Below are 22816 nucleotides of genomic sequence, written 5' to 3'. Positions count from 1 at the left end.
ACTCCTCTTCCAATCTGCACACTTCCTGTCTCCCCCCTGTCCAGTCGTACTCTAACTTTCTGATCCATGTACAATTTGCTGATCAATCTCCATTCATGCCAATCGATACCTGTTTCTTTCAGGATCTGCATTAATTTGGTCCAGTTTACCCGGTCAAATGCCTTCTGCCAGTCTATGAAGCAAACACACAGTTCTTCATCTATCTCCAAAGTTCGTTCCGCTATAATTCTCATCATCCCAATTGCATCCCTGGTTCCTTTTCCTCTTCTAAATCCAAACTGATCTTCTCCGAGTATATCGTCTATTTTCCTTTCAACTTATCTTTTAAGTATCTTTGCTATTATCTTTGCTGTATGTGCAATAAGGCTTATTGTGCGATGGTCGCTGCATTTTGTATCTTTTGTCTTTTTCTTTAAGGCACTCATTGTAACTTCTGTAAAGTCCTTGGGCCACTCTCCAATTTCATATAAGGTGTTCATTAGTTTTGTTAGTGTTTCCAAACCATTTTCTCCCAGTAACTTGAGTACATCTCCAGGTATATCATCACCGTCTGTAGCCTTTCCCTTCCTCATTTCCTTGATAGCTTTTTCCACCTCACTCTGTAAAATATATGGTCCTTTCTCGTCTGTATCTACTTCTTCCGGTTCAACTTCTAAGGTTTCTGGCCGATTAGGTCGATCATATAGTTCTGTAGTATAATTTTCCCAAATTTTCAGCACTTAGCTGTGATCTACTATTCTATTCCCCCTGGTGTCCTCGATGCCAATATTTTGAATCCCATGATTCTCTTTCCATCCTAGTTCTTTTGTCTTCATGTACATCGAATCATAACGTCCTGTTCTTTGAAATTCTAAAATCTCATTACATATCTTCTCAAGATATTCCTTTTTGGCCCTGTCCGTGGCTCTTTTCACTTAAGTCCTCAGTCTCCTTTATTTCTTCCTGCCTTCTTCATTGTTAACATTCTTCCATTTCCGTCGCTCCTCCATTTTACACATCATCTCCTGTCTAACCCATGATTTTCTTACTATCTTCTGAACTTTACCAACCAAATCACTGATAGTATGTAGCATGCATTCTTTTGTATTGTTCTTCTGCACTTCAGCTTTTCCGCTTTCACCTTCAATTGCACCGAGTTTCCCTTCTAGAGTCTCCTGCACACTTTGTCTTTGAGCATATAACTTCTCCAAATCCCGTCTAGGTCTGCGCTTTTGAAATCTAATAATTTTCTTCAACCTGGTTCGGAACTTGGCAACCAGTAAGTTGTGCTCAGAGTCAACATCCGCCCCAGGCATCGTCTTTACATCCTTGACACTGTTTCTGAATCGATGTTTCACAATGATGTAGTCCGGCTGATGCCTCCTCCAATCCCCAGGTGCCTTCCATGTGTATATTCTTCTCTTTGGTTTCTTGAACAAAGTTTCGGTGACAATCAGTCCATTTCGTCCACAAAAATCAATAAGAACTTGACTCCTGTGATTCCGTCTTCCTAGTCCATGTGATCCAACAATATTCTGATATGGTTCATCTCTAAGAATGTTATTCCAGTCTCCCAATATGATGCTGTTTGTGTCACCTCTTCCATCTTCCTGAAGAATTTCTTCAATTGTGTCATACACTTTTTCCACTTCATCATCTTCATAGTCTGATGTTGGCATGTACACTTGCATAATCAGTATATCTACCGGTTCCGCCTTTAACTTCAGAGCAATAATTCTGTCATTACAAACATTCTTCTTAACAACGCTCCTCTCTACACTTTTATGCACCACTATTGCCACACCTCTTACAGCCCGTTCACCTCCGGAATAATACACTGTATAATCACCACTTCTTATTTCACCTTGTTCTTTCCACCGCACATCGCTGACACCTAGAACAGACACCTCATTCTTCTGCATTTCCGTTTTCAAATTCTCCAATTTGACTGCTTGATTCAAGGTCCTTACATTCCATGTTCCAATCTTGTAGCCATGATGTTTCTTCTGGTCTTCGCAATTTTTCTTGTTGTAACGCCTGCATGACATTTCCTCTAGAAACACTCCCCCCCCCCCGAAGATCCGATTGGGCGAGTAGTTTACCTCCGGATTGTTTTGTCTCCAAAGGAAACATCTGGCATACATGGTATCTCTGTTTTTGGAAATAGACTATCCAGGAAACGTGATAATGTCGTAGTTTTTACATTTGCTTTCCACATCGCAGTAGAGCAGCCTTTCAAACCACTCTGGTCACGCCTGTTGCTATACGAACTTGAACCACCTCGAGCATCATTTGCTCTGTGCTTCAAGTCGCTACTGATGACGCTGCCTCCGGCATCAATTTTTTGGTGTCTCTCTTCGTCTGATGCCTACCCTTTGACCTGTCCAGCAAGGGGGCCCTGCCAGTAGCTACGCTACCGCTGGTATATCTCTCAGGGTCCTTGGCAAACTCAAACCCCTTCACCACGATAAGGTGGAGACACCAACGAGGGGGTCAGGATCAAGGTAACCCCTACGCCAGGTAGCAATAACTAACAAAAAATACAAAAATTATGGTTACAGTTTCAGAATATGTTCTGCACACTAATGATTGCATTTGGATATGTGGGAGACCGTAGAAAGTTGCATGTAACGAAGATTTTTAATTTTGCTAATGTTTCGAATTTTTGTTCTTATATATAATTATCTGGTAGAAAAAGGTAAAGTTGTATCTGTGTTTAATTAATCAAGCAGCAAACCATGAATGTACATGTGGCAATGGAGGTATATCTCCACCGTTCTTGAAATCGGCACTATGGAGACGAGTGATCAGCTCCAAGAACTGGCATAATTACCCCCGTGGAAATATCCTACTCTACCAAATAGACGAGAGTCTCGGTGGGTCTCAGGCCCGGGCTGGACGCTGTGGAGAGAAAAGTATCATGCTCCTGTCGGGGATAGAACCCCCGGTGTCCCGCAGGCAGATCCTCTGTATAGAGACAGAGCTATTACGGATCAAATTAATTTGAAGTTTGTTTTAGAAAAGCAGCTTAATTACTTCATTTTAACATTTAAGTCCTCAACGGCTCTATTCCATATATGTGGCGAAAAGACTGAAAAATTTGCCTATGAAAATCAGTTAATTTTTACTACCTGTGCTTCATTGCAACGCAATAGAACACGTAGAAAAATGTATTTATATGAAAATACGCTTTGCAATCGCATAATCTGTAATTAATTTAAAAGAACGGGAATTATCAATAACAGGGGGGCAAACTTTCGGATTCGTGTATTGGCATATCATATCAAATTTTATTGCTTCATTTTCTGACGTCGGAGTGATGTATTTCATTGCACTCTCCCGTGTATCAGCGTCTAAACTTTATGTGTGTTCGCCACAGAGCAACAGAAGGAGACGAATAAAAAGAGAAGAATGGCAAGTGAAAAAGTACGCCTTGAGAGATTGCGAAGGACGTTGCATTCCTTAGCATCTCGAGTCCCAAAAATAATTCTCACACGAGTTGACTGGACATTTCCTGCTTTGAAGAATCAGGCTGTAAGTGTTGTATGTTCAATTATAAATTTATAGTAGGAACATTTTTATTACTAACTTTCTTCAAGTCATAAATGTCTTCATCTAAATTATATGTGCCAGGTTACCAAATTAAGTGCAGTTTTCTACATTCTATTTCACTGTGTGTGTGTGTGATGGAACTCTATAAACCTCACATCCACGTAGCCTTACTGACCTCCATGTTACAACCGAAATTTCCAAACACTTACGAACAACAAACATTCGCTTCACTTTAAGACACACCTAGAAATTTTGTTCCGCTAATATCCAGTCTCTTATTACTCTCGCAGTTCTGTCTTGCACTTGTAAGCGGCTACGATCCTAGAGGTCTCAGCACAAACGTAAGGTGTTGTGCAGTACAATATGACCACACTATTGAACTTTGTATAGAGGAATATCATTTTACCACGCTTGAAAATGGACTAAACCAGTAAGAATTTCAGGAAATATTTCTGTAAAATTATTACACATACAAGGCAAAGGATGATTTTTCTCTCGCAAATAATTCCAGTCGGTGGCAGGACCTGTTTAACTCACTGGGTTAAATAAAGCGTAGCATGGCTTCTGCCGCATTCAACATTTCCACTTAAACAGGGAGACACATTCTAGTATTTTGGACCCAATGTCAACTTGGTTTCTCCTTGAGTAACAGTATTGATAAAGGTGTCAATTGTAATAGTGCAAAATGACTCCGAATCCAACTCCACTGCAGGATCTGATAGCATTTCTGTTTCTTTCAGAGTGTTCAATTAAATGCAGCACATATTGAAGCAACACACGTCAATACGGCTGTTAATGCCAAGGAACTTCTTCGTGAGCAAGGAGCAGAATTGTTAAACAGAGAAGAAAACATCGATTGTTGCGAGATATGTAAGAAGTCATTGTGTCGTGGGAATAATTTGTTGGGACATGCAAGTGGAAGTAGCAGAGAAACAATGTCTCGTTATAAAATGTGTGTCACATTGTTAACTCCTAAGCATAGTGCAGTACATGGATCAAGTTTTCTCAGAAAGCCTTTTTCTTACAAAGATTGCAAGAAGTTCACTAGTCACTCTAATTTTCACAACCATACCAGAGTTCACACTGCAGAACGGCCATTTTCTTGCAAAGTGTGTAAGAAAACGTTCGCACGCCGCTTTAACCTAAACAGACATTTAAGAATTCACAATGGAGAACGGCCTTTTTCGTGCAAAGTGTGTAAGAATGCGTTCGCCCAGCGCTCTCACCTAAACTCACATCTCAGAGTTCACAGTGGAGAACGGCCTTTTTCGTGCAAAGTGTGTAAGAAATCGTTCAACCAGCACTCTCATCTAAAAACACATCTCAGAATTCACAATGGAGAACTACCATTTTCATGCGAAATGTGAGAGGAAACTTTCGCTCAACTCTCTCACCTAAACAGGCATCTCAGAGTTCACAGTGGAGAGAGACCGTTCTCGTGCGATATGTGTAAGAAACGGTTCACTCTGCTCCATCACATAAAAATACATCTCAGAGTTCACAGTGGAGAACGGCCATGTTCTTGCGAAGTGTGTAAGAAAACTTTCGCAAAGTGATATATCCTGAAGAAACATTTGAGGGTGCACAGTGGAGAACGGCATATTTCGTGTAAATTGTGTAAGAAAAGGTTCACTCGCCGCTTTATTCTGAATATGCATCTCAAATCACACAGTGCAGAACAAGCATGATCATGAGATATGGAAAGGAATGTTCACTCGTGGCAGAAAAATAAATGCGTCACATGGAATATCATGAGAGAGAACGTTTCCGTGTAATGTGTGCAAGGAAGCATCATTTCAAAGTGACAGTGCGAGTATACAGATACATTCTGAATTTTGCATTTCTATAAAGATATATTTATTGTGTCAACTGAATTATTCTGTTTAAAATGTTATATTTTATTTCAAGAAATTATCTGGCTACAGAACCTGAACGTTTTTTTGTGTGATAAGTCTCGTGCCAGTTGTTTCAAATTTTTAAATCCTCTGTGGGAACATCCCACATTATCACGCATTTCTGCAACGCTCGCTCTTCACATCACTTTTCACCATCACGCGCGCTAACCAATCAGATTGCTTCAAACGATCGCATTTATACTACGCTCGGCGATAGCCCGCGTCTACACCATTACGCGCGCTAGCCAATCAATTCTTGCTCCTCACTTTCGAGTTTGGCTCCGCCCCACCGACCAGCGTATAAAAAGGAGCGACCCCAGAGTCGAGTTATCCAGTTTAATTCAGTTCATCAGACAGCAAGCAACTTCAGCCAGCAGGCTTCGTCGCCAGCGCTCGGTCTTCGGATACATCGGCAGGCTGCGCCGGGCACGACTGCCTCGGCCCTCCAGCGCTCCCACACCCGACTCACTGGGGCACAGCGCCTGGACTCGCCGGTGGTCGTGTTACGGTCCGACCCACTGGGCTTCTGGCGTAGCCACTGCCTCATGGCTCCTACGACCGCGCTCAACGACTTGCCTTTTCACTAGCCATTCACCGTAACTAGCCTTTCTCCTTACCGGCGCGCGCCGCGCTACCTCACCGATCAATCATCTCAGCAACCACGGTCCTTTTCAGGGCCAACAAATTGTTCCGAAGAAGTGGGTTGTCATAGGAGTAATGACAAAGACTACACACGATAAGAGAGCCCCACACCTCAATGTTTCCATGAGTAAGACTCGTTTTGAAAATATACTATATCTTTTCGTAATTCTATGGGTTTTATTCATAATTTTATGTTCATTTGATTGTATTAACGGGAATATTATAACATCATTCTTTCTGTCCACTGTTACAAAGATATGTCCAATATTTTATTTCATATTTTTAATTATTTCTCTTCAATTCATTGAATTTTCACAATTACCTTAACTTCTTTTCTTGCGTGAATTCATTATTGTTTAGCTGGAAATATTTTTGGTCCATTAGGATTATATATTAATTTTGGAATAGTGTAGTTACTTCGGATCCAGATTTCTCATGTGATTTCACTGGTTCGTGTATTGCAAATGGTTTTTACTGTGAATCATATTGGGAGACTGGAAAAACATTGTTAGAGATGAACCATATCAGAATATTGTTGGATCACATGGACTAGGAAGACGGAATAACAGGGGTCAAATACTTATTGATTATTGTTGACGAAATGGACTGATTGAACCGGAAGAAGAAGTAGATGGAGACGAGAAAGGACCATATATTTTACAAAGTGAGGTGGAAAAAGCTATCAAGGATATGAGGAAGGGAAAGGCTACGGGAGATGGTGATGTACCTGGAAATGTGCTCAAGTTACTGAGAGAAGGTGGTTGAAAACACTGACAAAACTAATGAACACCTTATATGAAATTGGAGAGTGGCCCAAGGACTTTACAGAAGTTACAATGAGTGCCTTAAAGAAAAAGACAAAAGATACAAAATGCAGCGATCATCGCACAATAAGCCTTATTGCACATACAGCAAAGATAATAGCAAAGATACTTAAAAGATAAGTTGAAAGGAAAATAGAGGATATACTTGGAGAAGATCAGTTTGGATTTAGAAGAGGAAAAGGAACCAGGGATGCAATTGGGATGATGAGAATTATAGCAGAACGGACATTGGAGATAGATGAAAACTGTGTGTTTGCTTCATAGACTGGCAGAAGGCATTTGACCGTGTAAACTGAACCAAATTAAAGTAGATCCTAAAGGAAACAGGTATTGATTGGCGCGAAAGAAGATTGATCAGCTAAATGTACATGGATCAGAAAGTTAGAGTACGACTGGACTGAGGGGAGACAAGAAGTGTGCAGATTGGAAGAGGAGTTCGACAAGGATGCTGCTTATCACCAATTCTGTTCAACTTGTACAGCGAATACCTTACCAAGAAACCTCTGGATGGGCTCGGAGACTTCAAATTAGGAGAGCAAATTATTCAAACTGTGAAATATGCAGATGAACTTGTGTTAATGGCTAAGGAAGAAACTGTGCTACAGGGCATGATTGATAGACTAATTGAAATTGGAAGGTGCCATGGCATGGAAATCAATGTGGAGAAACAAAAGTAATGAAAATTTCGAGACAACCAACTCCAGTCACAATAAAGGTAGACCAAAAACAACTGGAGGGTGTGAAATGTTTTAAATATTTGGGTAGCATGTTAACAGATGATGAAAGGTTTACGAGTGAAATTAAATTCAGGATTGCCATGGCAAAAGCTGTATTTAGCAAGTAGAAGAATCTTTTTAACAGCAAATTGGATTTAAATTTGAGGACGAAACTAGTGAAATGCTACATTTGGACTATAGCTCTGTATGGGACTGAAACTTGGACACTTGGGGCAGTAGATCAGAAACATCTGGAAAGTTTCGAAATGTGGTGTTGGAGAAGGGTGGAGAAGATCATTTGGACAGATTATGTGAGAAATGAATAAGTGTTAATTAGAGTCAGTGAGCAGAGGAATATCCTACACGAAATAAGAAAGCGGATGGCTATTTGGATTAGTCATGTTTTACGCAGAAGCTGCATTCTAAAGAAGTTATTGAAGGAAAGACAGAGGGGCGGATAGAAGTGACCAGAAGACGAGGAAGAAGACGTAAGAAAATGCTGGATGACCTTGGGGACAGAAGAGGATACTGTCATTTGAAGGAGAAATCTCTAGATCGCCTTAAGTGAAGAAATTATTTGGAAGAGACTGTGGACCTGTCGTCTGACAGATTACTGATTATGATGATGATATACTTTACTTAGTGAAAGAGAGAGAGAGGTTTGCCTGATCAATAAAGCCAACGTCGAGTAAACTAGAACCTAAAACCTTAAAATTTCATAAAATTATATTCCACTGAACATCTACTGTTGTAATTACTTCATTACTTAATTGCTATAAATATAAACCAACAGGCTATGGAGTAAGGAATTTTGTTACGCATGGAATGGACTCAGAAACTTTACAAATGTCCCGGAATGTCATTCAGAGGCACTGTATCTACTTTAATTAATGAGGGTTTCGAGAATTCCTATACATACCTGCATAAAAGTGATCCATCACTCGCAATATTCTCCAGTAGGTGGCTGGTCCAGTTTAAATGACTTGGTCGACGGGCAGATATATGTTAGTATTTACTTAGAGGGATTGTCTGTAGATTAGTGTGTTTTGTGGTTGAAGAAGAACATAATGCATTCTAGCTTTCTTCTCATGCAACAATATATGTCAATGTGACAGCTTAAATACTTCAAATCGCCTCAGAGTCCAGCTCGACTGTAGGTCCTGATACCGTTTCCCTTTCTTTCAGAGTGTTAAATTAAGTGCAACAACGCACCTCATTGAGGATGTTAATGCAGAGGAACGTCTTTGTGAACAGAGTGCAGGATTGCCAGATTTATACGGAGAAGGGGACGTTCATACGTGCGAGATATGCAAGAAATCATTCTCTCGTAGAAATAATCTGTCGGAATATGTAGTTGGAAGCAGCAGAGAAGCAATGACTTGTTGTGAAATGTGTGTTACACAGTTAACTCCTAAGCGTAGTGAAGCACAACGATTCAGTGGTCGTATATCGCCCTTTGCATGCAATGTATGCAAGAGAAGTTGCACTGGTCGTGCTAATCTAGAGAATCATATCAGGGTACACACTGGAGAACGGCCATTTTCCTGCGAAGTGTGTAAGAAAAGGTTCGCTCAGCTCTATAACCTATACAGGTATCGAAAAGTACAGAATTGAGAACGACCATTTCCTTGCGAATTTTGTAAGAAGGCTTTCTCTGAGTAATTTAGCCTGCAGAATCATCTCAGATTGCACAGTGGAGAACGGCCATTATCGTGCAAAGTGTTTAAGAAAACATTCTCTCATCCCTCGAATCTAAACACCCATCTCAGAATCCACTGTGGAGAACAGCAATTATCTTGCCAAGTGTGTAAGAAAAGTTTTGCTTAGCGCTCTAACCCAAACACGCATCTCAGAGTACACAGTGGGCAACTACCGTTTACATGCAAAGTGTGCAAGAAAGGGTTCACTCATCGCTTCATTCTGAATATGCACCTCAAATCTCACATTGCAGAACAACCATGATCGTGCGATATGGTTTGAATGTCCACACTCAGCTGAAAATTAAAAAGGTGTCACGAGGAATATCATGAAAGAGAAAGCATCCATTCAACACGAAAGTACGATTCTACAGATATATATTAATTTTGCATTTCTATGAAAATATATTTATTGTCTCAACTGAATTATGGTGTGTACAATAATCTGTTTTGCTGCAAGAATTCCTCTGGTTAGAGAATGTAAATGTTTGATCGTCTGATATGTTTCGTGGTCAGTTGTCACATTTATATCCTCATATATACGAGTACTCATATATATACTCATATATACGAGTATAATTTCTGTGAAACTCTTTGAAGCTTTATATCTTTCTATTACAGGAATATCACACATCAATTTTCTCTGTTTATTGTTATGAAGATGTGTTGAATATTTAATTTCAGTTTTTATATTTTCTGTTCACTTCTTTGAATTTTTACGATTAAATCAGCTACTTTACGTGCCTTAACTCAGTAATGTTTATCGGTGGTATATTGGGTTTATATAATTTTATTTTGGGAAAGTATAGTTACCTTCGGATTCGCGTTTCCATATGATTTCTCTGGTTCGTGCCGTAAATTTTTTGCTATTTATGTGTTTTATTGAACTGGTGTTCAACTGATGTAACTGGGTTTATTATTCCAGTGTAAAGAATTTTAACAACATTTTCCTTGTTTCCAATCATAATCTGTTTTGCATCCTAACTGATATTATTTTATAAGGATGAATATTATGACGGATTGGTCATAGCGTTGGCAGACAACAGACCTATATACACGGTTCGACACGCAACAATAGAAGAAACTATGCTTTCTGTAGATCCTACTGACACACCAATAGACTATTCGGTAAGCGATCACGGTGTATGTGTTTACTGTAGATCCAGGTCCGTTCCGCGGCTATATAAATAAGTTACAGAAGAAGAGGACAGCAAAAGCTGTAGTATAGCAGTTACGGTTTACTAGCAGTACGTAGTAGCAGCAGAATCACCCGAACAAGTAAGCAAGTCGGTTGTCGGTATGAGATAACGGAAATTTCGTAGTTGAAGAAGTCGGCCTCTGAATTTTTAACGTGTGAGAGAAGATTTAATTTCTTTGTTATATTTGGAGTGTGTAATTCAATGAAACTGTTATAGTTACTGCGTTATAAATACGCAAAAAATAGTGAAGATAATTGTGGAGTAACTGTAAATTGTGTAAAGCAAAAATAGTGTAATAATTAATTGTTGTTACGAGCTGTGGGTTGTTAATAAATTCAATTACTAATCCAAATCCCGGATTTAGTCACTGTGACAAGTGAAAATGTAACATCGCCCACTACTGAAGTCTCTTTGTCCCGACGAGCCTAACGGTGTATAACTTATTTTGCTTTCCGGTGACTGCGCTTTCAACGTCTTTAGCAAGCTGTTCCTTATTTCTCTCTCTCTATCTCTCTGATATGGCTGCTCTCTAACCGCTACCACTGCCCCGTCCTAAAGGCCAGCTCGTCCCGAGTGGTTTCCTTATACTGTTCCAGTTAGTCCAGGTTCTCACCATAATGCAAAAATTCTCTTTCTCATTTTCTCTCCCTTGTTCAGCAGAAGGGGCCGTAACTCTTGGATCGACCAATGCTCCCACATATCCGACTCTACTTACACTATCTCTGCTTCTTTTTCCGCTTCGGAAGGGGTCAACCACACCACAGAGTTCAATCCATAATTCTTCCTAACCGTCTGGAAGTTCTGAGTACTTGTTTCGTGATCTCTCTGAAAATATAATCCAGGTGTTCCCTGATCTTCCGTTCGCTCTCCAGATGTAATCGCTGTCCGTTCGTGGTTCCCTTCTTCTACCTTAGACAAAGTAGCCGTAGTTGCGGTCTTAAGCCTCCGTCCGTTATGCCATTTTTGCATTCTGGTCCCTTTCAGTGTCTGTTCTCCTCCGTTCGTCTTTTCCGTGTTCTCGGTGTAATATCGTTTTTTCATTGTCTATGAAACACCTGTTCCCTGCGTCGTGCCACTTTTGCAATGCCTAATAACCAGCTGTAATAATTCTTCCTAATGTTGAGTGCGCTTATGAGAGGTGTTTATTGCGCAGTTGCCTAGCTATGCATGTTACATTAATACCAATAATAATACAGGTAAAGTCTAAGAGAAATAAAAGTAATTTTACAAACCGAAATCCAGAGCGCAGTCGATTTTTCGGCTCAGAAACAAACGATTTAGCTAGTAAGTAAATATAAAAGTATTTGGCCGAAAGGCTACGTTTGCTGCACCGCTTGAGTGACCGAGTGAACTTAGCAACGGGCTCAGGAGGCCATGACATGATGGGGAACAATGGAGTAGAAGAGGGTGAAGCTATGGTATAGAAGGAATGGAACGCAGAAGGAAGTAGGGAATGGTGGGACATGGAACGATACACGAAGTTAAAGAGGTTGATGTTAAAATCTGTAAGTGGTATAGTACCCATTCAATTGAGCAAAACAGGTCCTCGACAACAAGTTTCCAGCAATTAGTGTTTACTCATATATGGGTTAGTGAGTGTCCAGGTGGGCGCCTTAGATGATGAAATATTAGGACAACTTGTCTTCCCTAGCAGACTAGCAGGTGCAGTGCACCGTCTTTGTTTGTAAGTGATTTACCTATTACTCTTGTAACCTACATTCTGGACAGAAGAGGATATTCTTATTTGAAGGAGAAAGCTCTAGATCGCATTAAGTGGAGGAACTGTTTTGGAAGAGACTGTCGACCTGTCGTCTTAACAGATTACTGATGAATGAATCCTGTAACTTGTGCCACTTCACAACGATCAGATAAGTCCATACCTGATAGGGCATCACCTCATTTTCTCTACATTGTCAGACACCAACACAGCCCCACTTTCCTTGAAGAGTAGTAAAATGCGAAGATCCTGGCAATTAGCTTTCACGATTCTATGATCTCAGTTTTCTGTATTTTGGTTGTGGGACACAGGAAGAGTTCTGTATTCTCATTGTCGATCTGTGATTTCAAGGTATCACAGCAACAAGCACAGAATGCCTATCAGGGGATTGGAGAGAACCTAGGAACTTCGAGCAGAGTGCGCACTTCTGTGCGCCAAAGAGCTGAGAGTCGTTTTGAAATGCATGGGATCTACGTGCAGAACCGGCTGTAGGGATCAGATGAACATCGCCCATATCTGATTAGGCACTGGTTTGTGGACACATTAGCCTGGGAATATTCGTTGCTTTTAGTGAGTACAATACATTTTTCTTTTTCTTGGGAATACAGCCCCAGTGGTCCTAGGCCTACCTCCATGAAATCCGATCACTTCGGTTTTTTTAGATTTTACACATTCGGTAGGACTTCTTGGGCGTGTGATCGGCTCGTCGCAAGGCATCTACCTATACACTACACAAACTAAACATCCATGCCCTGAGTGGGATTCTAACTCACGATCCCGGTTTCCAAGCGAGCGAAAACAGTACATGCCTTAGACCGCTCGGCTACCGTTACCGGCGTACTATACATTTACATTTAAATATTTTTAACAATCGGTATATATATTATGCCCTTTAACATAGTAGAAAATCTGTGTTTTGGCTAAAGAATATATTGTAACGTGTTTACGTTACCGAAGACGCCGTCGAGATGGTTAATTGGTTTATTTAACAATCTACAAATAACGGCTACAATTAATTATCACACAGTTGCGGGGTTTCACACTTTATAACCCTAAGCGCATTAATCTGTTAACACTGTTGCGGGGTTTCACGACTTATAACCCTATGCGCAAATCAGTTCACTCTGTCTTCAGTAGTAACACGTTGACAGTAGGGGAGCTTTGTATCACTGTATCACACGCTCCCAATTACACAATCGCACACACGTCCGGATCTTCTTACCGCGACGGCTGCTATACTCCAACTATAGTCCGCTGACTGGAGAACTGTTGATAACACGCTCTCGTAAGCTTGCTCGGAACTATCTTCGGCGATGGCCACGNGGGGAGGGGAGTGGGGGGGCGGGCTTCGTTACCGTGCGGAGGAGGGGGAGGGGAGCGCTGACTCACCCGCCGCGTCACTGCTGGTGGGGGGTGGTTCTCCTTAGCGCAACATGTCACAATATTATGGGTGGTTTCATATGTTTCACAGGATAAGCTACGACTATATCCTTAAACATTACTAAACGGACTGTTTCGTAATTGAGAAATATTTTGTAGCCGTGAAGTAGGACTAAAATTTTTAATTCTCATTCGTTGAAAAGAAAATCAAAATTCCAGGGTTCACAACATTTCATATACATGAATCAATGATTGAAAGAGATTAACATTCTATATGTATGTATTTTCTTGAAGATAATAAATCCCCGCTCTATTTTATTTTCATTAGTGACCTGTGTAATGCCATAGAATTTCGACAAGGGTTTTGTCACTTTAAGGTATTAAGATATCTTGGGTTCCCAGTACAGAATTTAGACTACACATAATTATAGCGCCATCGCTGATCAATTAAAAAATAACAACATCAAAATTTAAGTCTTACAATCTACTGTGTCTTCACCAGTCGTTCCATGGCAAAGGCTTCCAAAAATGGAGAGCCTTCGTTTTCCGTGCTGGCTTCATTAATGTCCAGGAAATATCCCACATCTATGAGCTCTAAAAGTCGACGTCAAAATCTTATTACGACTGTCTGTTTACCGCAAATCATTTCGTCTTGGAGTCAAAACAATTGAGACTCACGATCAGACGGTTTTCTTTATCAACCGAGGCCTTGCAACAATAGTCTTTACGTAATATCCTCTCTAAAGAGAAGATAGATTATCTCTTATGAATACGCGTATGCTTGGCCTTTCGTCAAATGCACGTGTCGCATGATATTGAATTCTTCCTTTCGCGCTATATGTAAGTCCTCTTTATTTCTTATTACCTGTGGGGTGGGACTTGTACTGCTGCCACTTCTGGCCTAATGTACCAACTTCAGATGATATGTGAGGGTGACTGTAGAGCAACTGGATGAATGAAGACTGGCAGGGGTAACCGAAGACTCGGAGAAAACATGCCCCAAAGCCACTTTGTCCACCACAAATCCAACTTGACCAGACCAGGGATCGAAACAGGGCCGCCGTGTTGGCAAACCTGTGACTAATCGCTTGAGCTATGGCACGGGCTTGAGTCCTTTGTAAGTACAGGATTTGCAAAGAAAACTATACTTGTCTTACGTATCTTACGCTACAACAGCAGCTTAGACGATTTAACATTCGTAAGATTCACCAGTGCAAAGTTTAAGCCTCTTACATTTGCTACACCTGGCTACGCCTTATCCTGTACCACGAACATGTTCATTCTCAAGATTTTGTATGACTTCTGATTGTCGCCTGCAATTTTTCTTATAATCGTATACAAAGGGAAGGTTGAAAGTCATGTGCAAATTATAGACCGGAGTGCGCCTTGGGAAATTTCGAATGACGCTGAGAAATTTGTTTTGTAGGCGCTACAACTTCGGAAGGTGGGTGTCTACCGTTAATTCGCAAGCGTGGCAAGCATAAGCCATTAATGTTGTGATCAGTGCCTTATGGAGGGTTAGTTTAATTTTGGCGCTTAAACGCTCACTTCTGAATAGGAGTACTTTCTAATAAAAGTTCTGACTGCATTGACTTCAATCATTTCTCTGTGCAGTCTCCAGGTAATCCTCTTATCGAAGATTACACCCAAATATATTACATGATTGACGAAGTGGAAAATCCGTCCATTCAATATAACATGAGCACCAGTGGCCCTCAGTCTATGTGAACTGTAGCTCCAGTTATTCTCCTTATAATATTTCAGGACGGGCCGCATAGAAAACTCCGTTTACATCAGTTTCTCTATTGTTGCGCGCGCACTCGTCACCGTAGGAACATGTCTGTTTGCAAAGGCGTTACTCAGTAACGGGTCTACATGCTCCAGTATATTATAATAGTCGCTCGAAGTTGTAGCCCACAATATCAGTACAGTGTTGCTGTGATGAGTGGAGGATTCAGAAATATTGCAGGTGAAAGTATTTACTGCCAATCCCGTATTTTTACGTGACTATGTTAAGAACAATAGAAATTCATCTGCGGCTAATTCAAATCCGTGGTTTCTAAAGGATGTGTACGGCAGCAGTTCCGAAATGAACATCCTGTGAGATGTTAATAAAATAAGTAAAATATGAAAATGTATTATATACAAAAAATACGTAAATACTCCAACCGCACAATGGCCCTGGGGTCGACTCAGCTTCTATCATGGCCATAAAGCGGCTGAAAGGATCATGTAAATTGAAAAAAAAATTCAATGACAAATGAACAAGAAATATAGAAATTATACCTACAATTTCAGTATTTGTTCTGCACTGTAGTTGTTCATTGGGATGTGTAGGTGTCCGAAGAAAGTTGCATGTAACGTATATTTTTAATTTCGTTAATGTTTCGAATTTTTGTTTATATATACAATTATCTGGTAGAAAAAGGTAAATTTGTCTCTGTGTTTAATTAATCAAGAAGTAAACCAAGAATGTACGTACATGTGGGAATGAAGGTATATCTCCACAGCTCTTAAAATCGGCACTAAATGGATCGAGTGGTCAGCTCCAAGGTCTGGTCTATTTATCCGCATGTAAATATCATCCTCTACCAAGCAGACAAGAGTATAGGTGGGTCTCAGGCTCGGTCTGGGCGCTGTGGAATTGAGGAAAGTATCATGTTCCTGTCGGTGTAGAACCCCGGGTGTCCAGCCTGCAGCTCGTCTGTATACTGGCAGAGCTATTCGGGATCAACTTAAGTTGAAGTTTGTTTTCGAACAGCTACTTAATTATTTATTTTCAACTTTTAAGTCCGCAACGGAACTTTTTTATATAATTTGCGATAAGATTGGAATTTGGCCTATGAAAACAGTTTTTTTAATGCTAGTACGGTGGGACTAAGTCCGTTGTACTGAGGCCACTTCTGGCCTATTGTACCAGCTCCAGATGATAGGTGAGGTTGATTGTGAAGCAATTTGTGGAATGACGATTAGCAGGGAAAACGGAAGTACTAAGAGAACACCTGCTCCAGGGCCACTTTGTCCACCACAATATATCTTGACCAGACCCGGGATCGAACCCGGGCCGCCACGGTGGGAAGCGAGCGACTAACCGCTTGAACTATGGCGCGGAATTGAAAATTCGTTAATTTATACTAACTGAGCTCCGGTGGCTCGCAATAGAACTTGTTGAAAGATGTATTCATATGTAAATACACATTGCAATCGCATAATCTGTAATTAATTTAAAAGCACGGGAATTGTCAATGATAGGGTTGTAAACTTTCCGATTCATGTATTGGAATATCATATCAAACTTTTTTGCTTCATTTTCTGACATCGGAGTGATGTATTTCACTGCACTCTCTGGTGTATCAGCGTCTAAACTGTATGTGTGTTCGCCAGAGAGCAAGAGAAGAAGAAGAATAACAAGAGAAGAATGGCAAGTGAAGAAGAGCGCCTTGCGAGACTGCGAATGACGTTGCATTCCTTAGCAACTCGAGTCCCAAAAATAATTCTCATACGAGTTGACTGGACATTTCCTGCTTTGAAGAATCAGGCTGTAAGTGTTATGTGTCCAATTATAAATTTATAATAGAAACATTTTTTGTTGTCACGTTCTCCAATTGTCTTCATCTAAACTTTATGTGCCAAGTAACTACATCATGTGCACTTATCTTCATTGCAGTTCACTCTGTCTGTGATGGATCTCTAGAACCGTCCCTTCCACGTAGACTTACTGACCTTCATGTTACCACCGAAATTTGAAAACATTTAGGCACAACAGACATTCGCTTCACTTTAAGACACTTCCCAAAATTTGTTCCGCTAATATCCAGTCTCTTATTACTCTCGCAGTTCTCTCTTGGTGTTCTACGAGGCCACGTTCCTTAAGGTTTCAGCACAAATATAAGGTATGCCTATGTTTCCCCCAGTTCCAAATTACACGTGCCGTCTTCTTCTTAAAGAAGCAACGCTTTTCAGATGCAACTAAATTGAAGAGAGAGGCGCACTTAATTTTATTAATTAATATCAATAAATAAAATCCAGACTAATAATTACAGGATAAAAATTTTTAAGTATCAAGGAAATCCCAGAATTCTGCAAATGTACAGGAATAAGTGATTATGCCTTTTGCTTTAATTCCGTCTATATGCAACTTCGGTTTTTACACTTTATCTTATCGGTCTAACCGACCATCTTCACATGTAAATGTTGTTCTCATTATGGAATTTGCCGCTCACTGTAGTGCTTTTTTGTTTCTCTTAAGTGTTTCCCTCGGATTACTTCCAGTTATGTGGTTTAGACATATGCTTTCACTTTGGTTTCCTTGACTTCATCGTGTTTGCCTTATCTGTAATATATTGTGACATGTTGCGCAAAGGAGAACTCCCCCCCCACCAGCAGTGACGCGGGGGGTGAGTCAGCGCTCCCCTCCCGCCCCTCCGCGGTGACGTAACGCGCAACGCTACGTACCCGTAATCAACTTCCTACTGTGACGTGGCACTCATTGCGCAACAGGCAAGCACTGCAGCTATATAAGTGAACTGCACAGCAGCTACGAGTCAGTTGTACTGTGACAGCCACCGAGTTAGTTGTAACCTGGCCATCGCCGAAGACAGTTCCGAGTTGGAATGTGGGCAGTCGCCGAGTGTGTTATCAACAGTTCTCCAGTCAGCCGACTACTGTTGGAGTATAGCAGCCGTCGCGGAAAGAAGATCCGGACGTGTGTGTGACTGTGTAATTGGGAGCGTGTGGTACAGTGATACCTAGCTCCCCTACTGTCAACGTGTAGACTACTGAACACAGAGTGAACAGATTTGCGCATAGGGTTATAAATCGTGAAACCCCGCAACAGTGTTAACAGATTAATGCGATTAGGGTTATAAAGTGTGAAACCCCGCAACTGTGTAATAATTAATTGTAGCCGTTACTTGTAGGTTGTTGAATAAACCAATTAATGATCTCTACGGCGTATTCAGTAACGAAACACGTTACAATATGAAGTGATATCATACAGTTTTATTTGGATTTACACAGACACACCTAATTCAATATTCAAAGCATTACAGGAAACGAACACCAGAAAGCAGCACACAACAAACAATACATCTTAGGAAGCAACAGCACCGACGTCAGGAAAACACTTACACCGAAGGATCATGATGGTTGACGACCATAAGCAAGAACAACCAAAAGAGTCACAGGCAACAAATCAAACCATACCACAAATAATACCATATATACGTTAACTGAATATACATATAAAATTCAAGAAAATGCTCTAACACAACACATCACATATTACAAATAATGCAAAAGACGTATAGCTTAAGGACACCGAAATGAAAACAGAAAATTAACCAACGTAACTAGAAGTAAACTAAGGCAAGTGCATAAGAGACAAAAAGGTTTTACAGTGAGCAGCAGATTCCTTGAAGACGTGAAGATGGCCGAAACTTGTAGTGTTTGTAATTGTAACCGAAGTTACAAATAGACGGCATTAAATGAAAACGCAGAGTCAGACATTTGCAGTGCAACAGGATCCTGCAATGTAACTTTATGTACAGAAATATCATTTACACACGCTTGAACGTGCTCTGTACCAGTAAGAATTTCAAGAAGTATTCCGGTCAAACATTTAGACATACTAGGCAAAGGATGACTCTCCACTCGTCATTAATTCCAGTCTATGGTAGGACCAGTTTAACTGATTGGGTTAACCAATGCGTAGCATGGCATGAGAAGCACGCAATATTTCCACTGAAACTGGCAGAAAAATGCTAGTATTTGCTTAGAGAAATTTATGTTTTGATTAGTAAATTTGAGGATCAAGCTGGGACACTATGTCATCTTGATTTCTCCTTGTGTAACAGGATTTGTAAAGGTGTCAGGAGTATTAGTGGAAAATGTCTCGGATCCCAACTTCACTGCGTGTTCTTAGAGCATTTCTGTTTTTTTTTTCAGAGTGTTAAATTAAATTCAGCAGACATTGAAGCAATACACGTCAATAAGGATTTTAATGTCAAGGAACTTCTTCTTCGTGAATTGTTAAACACAGAAGAAAACTTCAATTCTTGCAGGATATGTAAGAAGTCATTGTCTCGTGAGACTAACTTGCTGGGACATTCAAGTGGAAGTAACAGAGAAACAACATCTCTTTGTGAAATGTGTGTCACATCATTAACTCCTAAGCATAGTGCAGTACGACGATCAAGTGGTCTCGGGGAGTTTTTTTCTTGCAAAGACTGCAAGAAGTTAAAAAGTCACGCTAATTTGTACAACCATACCAAAGTGCATACTGCAGAACGGCCATTTTCTTGCGAAGTGTGTACGAAAATGTTCGCACGCCGCTCTAACCTAAACAGACATTTAAGAATTCACAATGGAGAACGGCCTTTTTCGTGCAAAGTGTGTAAGAAAGCTTTTGCACAGAGCTCTAACCTAAACAGGCATCTCAGGGCACACAGTGGAGAGCGACCTTTCTCGTGCGATGTGTGTAAGAAACGGTTCACTCAGCTTCATGACCTAAAAATACATCTCAGAATACACAGTGGAGAAAGACCCTTTTCTTGCGACGTGTGTGAGAAAACATTCACGTATAGCTCTAGTCTGAAGAAACATCTGAGGGTTCACAGTGGAGAACGGCCCTTTTCATGCGAAGTGTGTAAGAAAACTTTCGCTTATAGATATATCCTGAAGAGACATCTGAGAGTGCACAGTGGAGAACGGCCTCTCTCATGTAAACTGTGTAAGAAAAGGTTCACTCAACGCTTCGTTCTGAATATGCATCTCAAATCACATAGTACAGAACAAGCATGACCGTCAGATATGGAAGTGAATGTTCACCTGTGGCGGAAAACTAACAATCATCGCATGGAATAACATTAGGGATAACCTTTTCGTTTAATGTGTGCAAGAAAACATCCAATTATCGTGACAGTGCGAGACTATAGAGACATTTTTATTTTGCATTTCTATGAAAATATTTATTGCATAAACTGAATTATTGTGTTTAAAATAACATATTTGCTTCAAGAATTTACCTGGTTACAGAACCTGAACGTTTTACCGTGTGATATTTTTAGGGGCCAGATTTTCACAATTGTACCTTCATAATTTCCTTGATTAAGACTCCTTTCAGTAACATACGCTCATTCTTTCGTATTATTTTAAGTTGTATTAATCTCTTTGAAGTTTTGTTCTATGGTATTACAGGAATATTCACACATCAATCTTCCCTGTTCATTGTTGTGAAGATGTGTTCAGTATTTTGGTTTCACATTTTTAATGTTTGCTGTAGATTTCATTGATTTTTTTACAATTAACTCGATATCTTTAAGTGCATTAACACTGTATTGTTTATTGGAAGCCTGATTAGTATATGAGGTTCATAAAATTAAAGGTTTGAGTAGTATAGTCACCGTCGGATTCAGTTTTCTTGTGTGATTTCTCTGGTCCGTATCGAAATGTTGTCAGATGTTTATATGTTTTATTTAACTGACGTTTATTTGATGTGATTGGTTTTATTATTTCAGTGTAACCAATTTTATCATCTTCTTTGTGTCCTGTCATACTCTATTTTTGCATCCTAACTGCTATTATTTTTAAATGATAAATTAATTACTGGTCCGCATCAGATTTTCCCCGTTAGTAGCTGTGTGCATGTCCACAGTTGTTTCCTTCCCTTGCGTTTATATTTCCATGGCTCGCCATAGGAAAGTCCCTGGGCTGCGATTTTAGTGGCGTAATATTTCTGAGTCTAAGGACAGGAGAAATATGTGACTTGGTCTCGGACCAGATCGAGGCGCTAAGAATTTTCTGAATGTTTATCCAGTTTGTCCAAAACGTAAATATATCCTTGACCTGAAATGGCTTTTCATTCCACAGATTGAACTAATGAAATCTTCCGTTGGAAGAAACAGTATCAATGTGCAGTTAGCTTTCGAAGTTATAGACACAAATTTTCCTCTCACTTCCCCCACACCCCCTTTCCATCCTCAGGATTTCAGATGATTAGTGCTGTTTTCACACGCCATATTTACACAAGAATCGTCATCTGCTTCAGGCTTTTTGCATTCCTTCTACGCCACTTGCTTCGCCCTTGAGAAGACAACAGATTTCTTTACAAACATACCTAGGGAAAATGCCGCAAATTTACAGACAAAGAATGGTCTGTGTTATCACCAGAGCCCGGATTCTGATGACATTAAAATATTTAAAAAATGACCTATATAATGGCCGAAAACATCCAGAAAATTGACCCAAAAATGTAATATGCAGAACCCGGATTTTATGACCTGAAATTACTAAAAAATGAGAGAAAAATCCACAAAAATTACCTAAAGGAGAAAAGAAAGAACACAACGCTTCAATGTTATTCACATTTCAGAACACATATGAAGAAAAATTCCCTAAAATGGACAGAAATCGCTTTAAAAGTCCGAAAATTTACCAAAAAAATTAAAAAAAAAATTACTTATAAAATTTACATTTCTCTAACCAGCAGCTCATATCCGAGATTTATATATTTAAGAGCATCGCATAGGATACAAGGTAAAAATATGACATGTCATCAGAACCCGGGCCCTGGTTATGACCAACATTTTGAAGCTACACATCAAGTCCTTTGAGTGACTTACCGTCACTAATAATGTGACTTTGACCTCGATAACCTGAGAACACAGCATGCAGCTATCCCATCAACTCCTGTTGAAGGAAGCAGAGATAGTCTCAGAGACGTCAGACATTACTCCACGTTGACGTGGTTGATCAGCCAAGAAAAGTTGGCTGAAACACAGTAAGTCCCTCCCTTACTCGGTTAATTCGTTCCGAAGGTTTCCGTTTCAGTTGAAAATCTTACAAATCCCACAGTGCTTAACTGCGAAATGCAAGGTGTTTTATATGCATGCGTTACTTCCAATGGATAGTTAAAGCGCAAAAAGTGTGTACAGTGAAAGTTATCATAAGATATTATAATATCGAAAGCATCTGTGGTCTTGTGGTCAGAGTTCCTGTCTAAATATACAGAGGTCCCGGCTTCGATCCTTGGCGCTACCAGATTTTCTGTGAAATAGTGGGTCTGGAATAGGGTCCGCTCAGCCTCGTGTTCATAATTGAGGAGCTATTTCAAAGAAAAACCTTCTCCGGTCTAGAGAACTAAAATTAACAGCGGTGGGGATTCGTTGGACTGACCACGCGACACCCTCTATCCGCAAAAGTTAACACTAACTTCG

General features: G+C 40.2%; 1 protein-coding gene across 1 annotated transcript in view; it reads left to right on the top strand.

Annotated features, from left to right (window-relative positions):
• The window catches only part of LOC111862538 (zinc finger protein 660-like), a 45694-nt gene that overhangs the window by 17532 nt on the left and 5346 nt on the right, over positions 1 to 22816 (top strand). Inside the window, exons 3-6 of the mRNA XM_023848024.1 lie at positions 8794 to 9126; positions 12573 to 12709; positions 16986 to 17142; positions 19548 to 19719. Of these exons, the coding sequence (XP_023703792.1) occupies positions 8794 to 9126; positions 12573 to 12709; positions 16986 to 17142; positions 19548 to 19719 (799 nt within the window). The remainder of the gene's footprint in view (positions 1 to 8793; positions 9127 to 12572; positions 12710 to 16985; positions 17143 to 19547; positions 19720 to 22816) is intronic.

Source organism: Cryptotermes secundus, unplaced genomic scaffold (assembly GCF_002891405.2).
Source record: "Cryptotermes secundus unplaced genomic scaffold, Csec_1.0 scaffold1247, whole genome shotgun sequence".
In the NCBI taxonomy this organism is placed as follows: domain Eukaryota; kingdom Metazoa; phylum Arthropoda; class Insecta; order Blattodea; family Kalotermitidae; genus Cryptotermes; species Cryptotermes secundus.
This window is presented reverse-complemented; position numbering and strand designations above follow the sequence as displayed.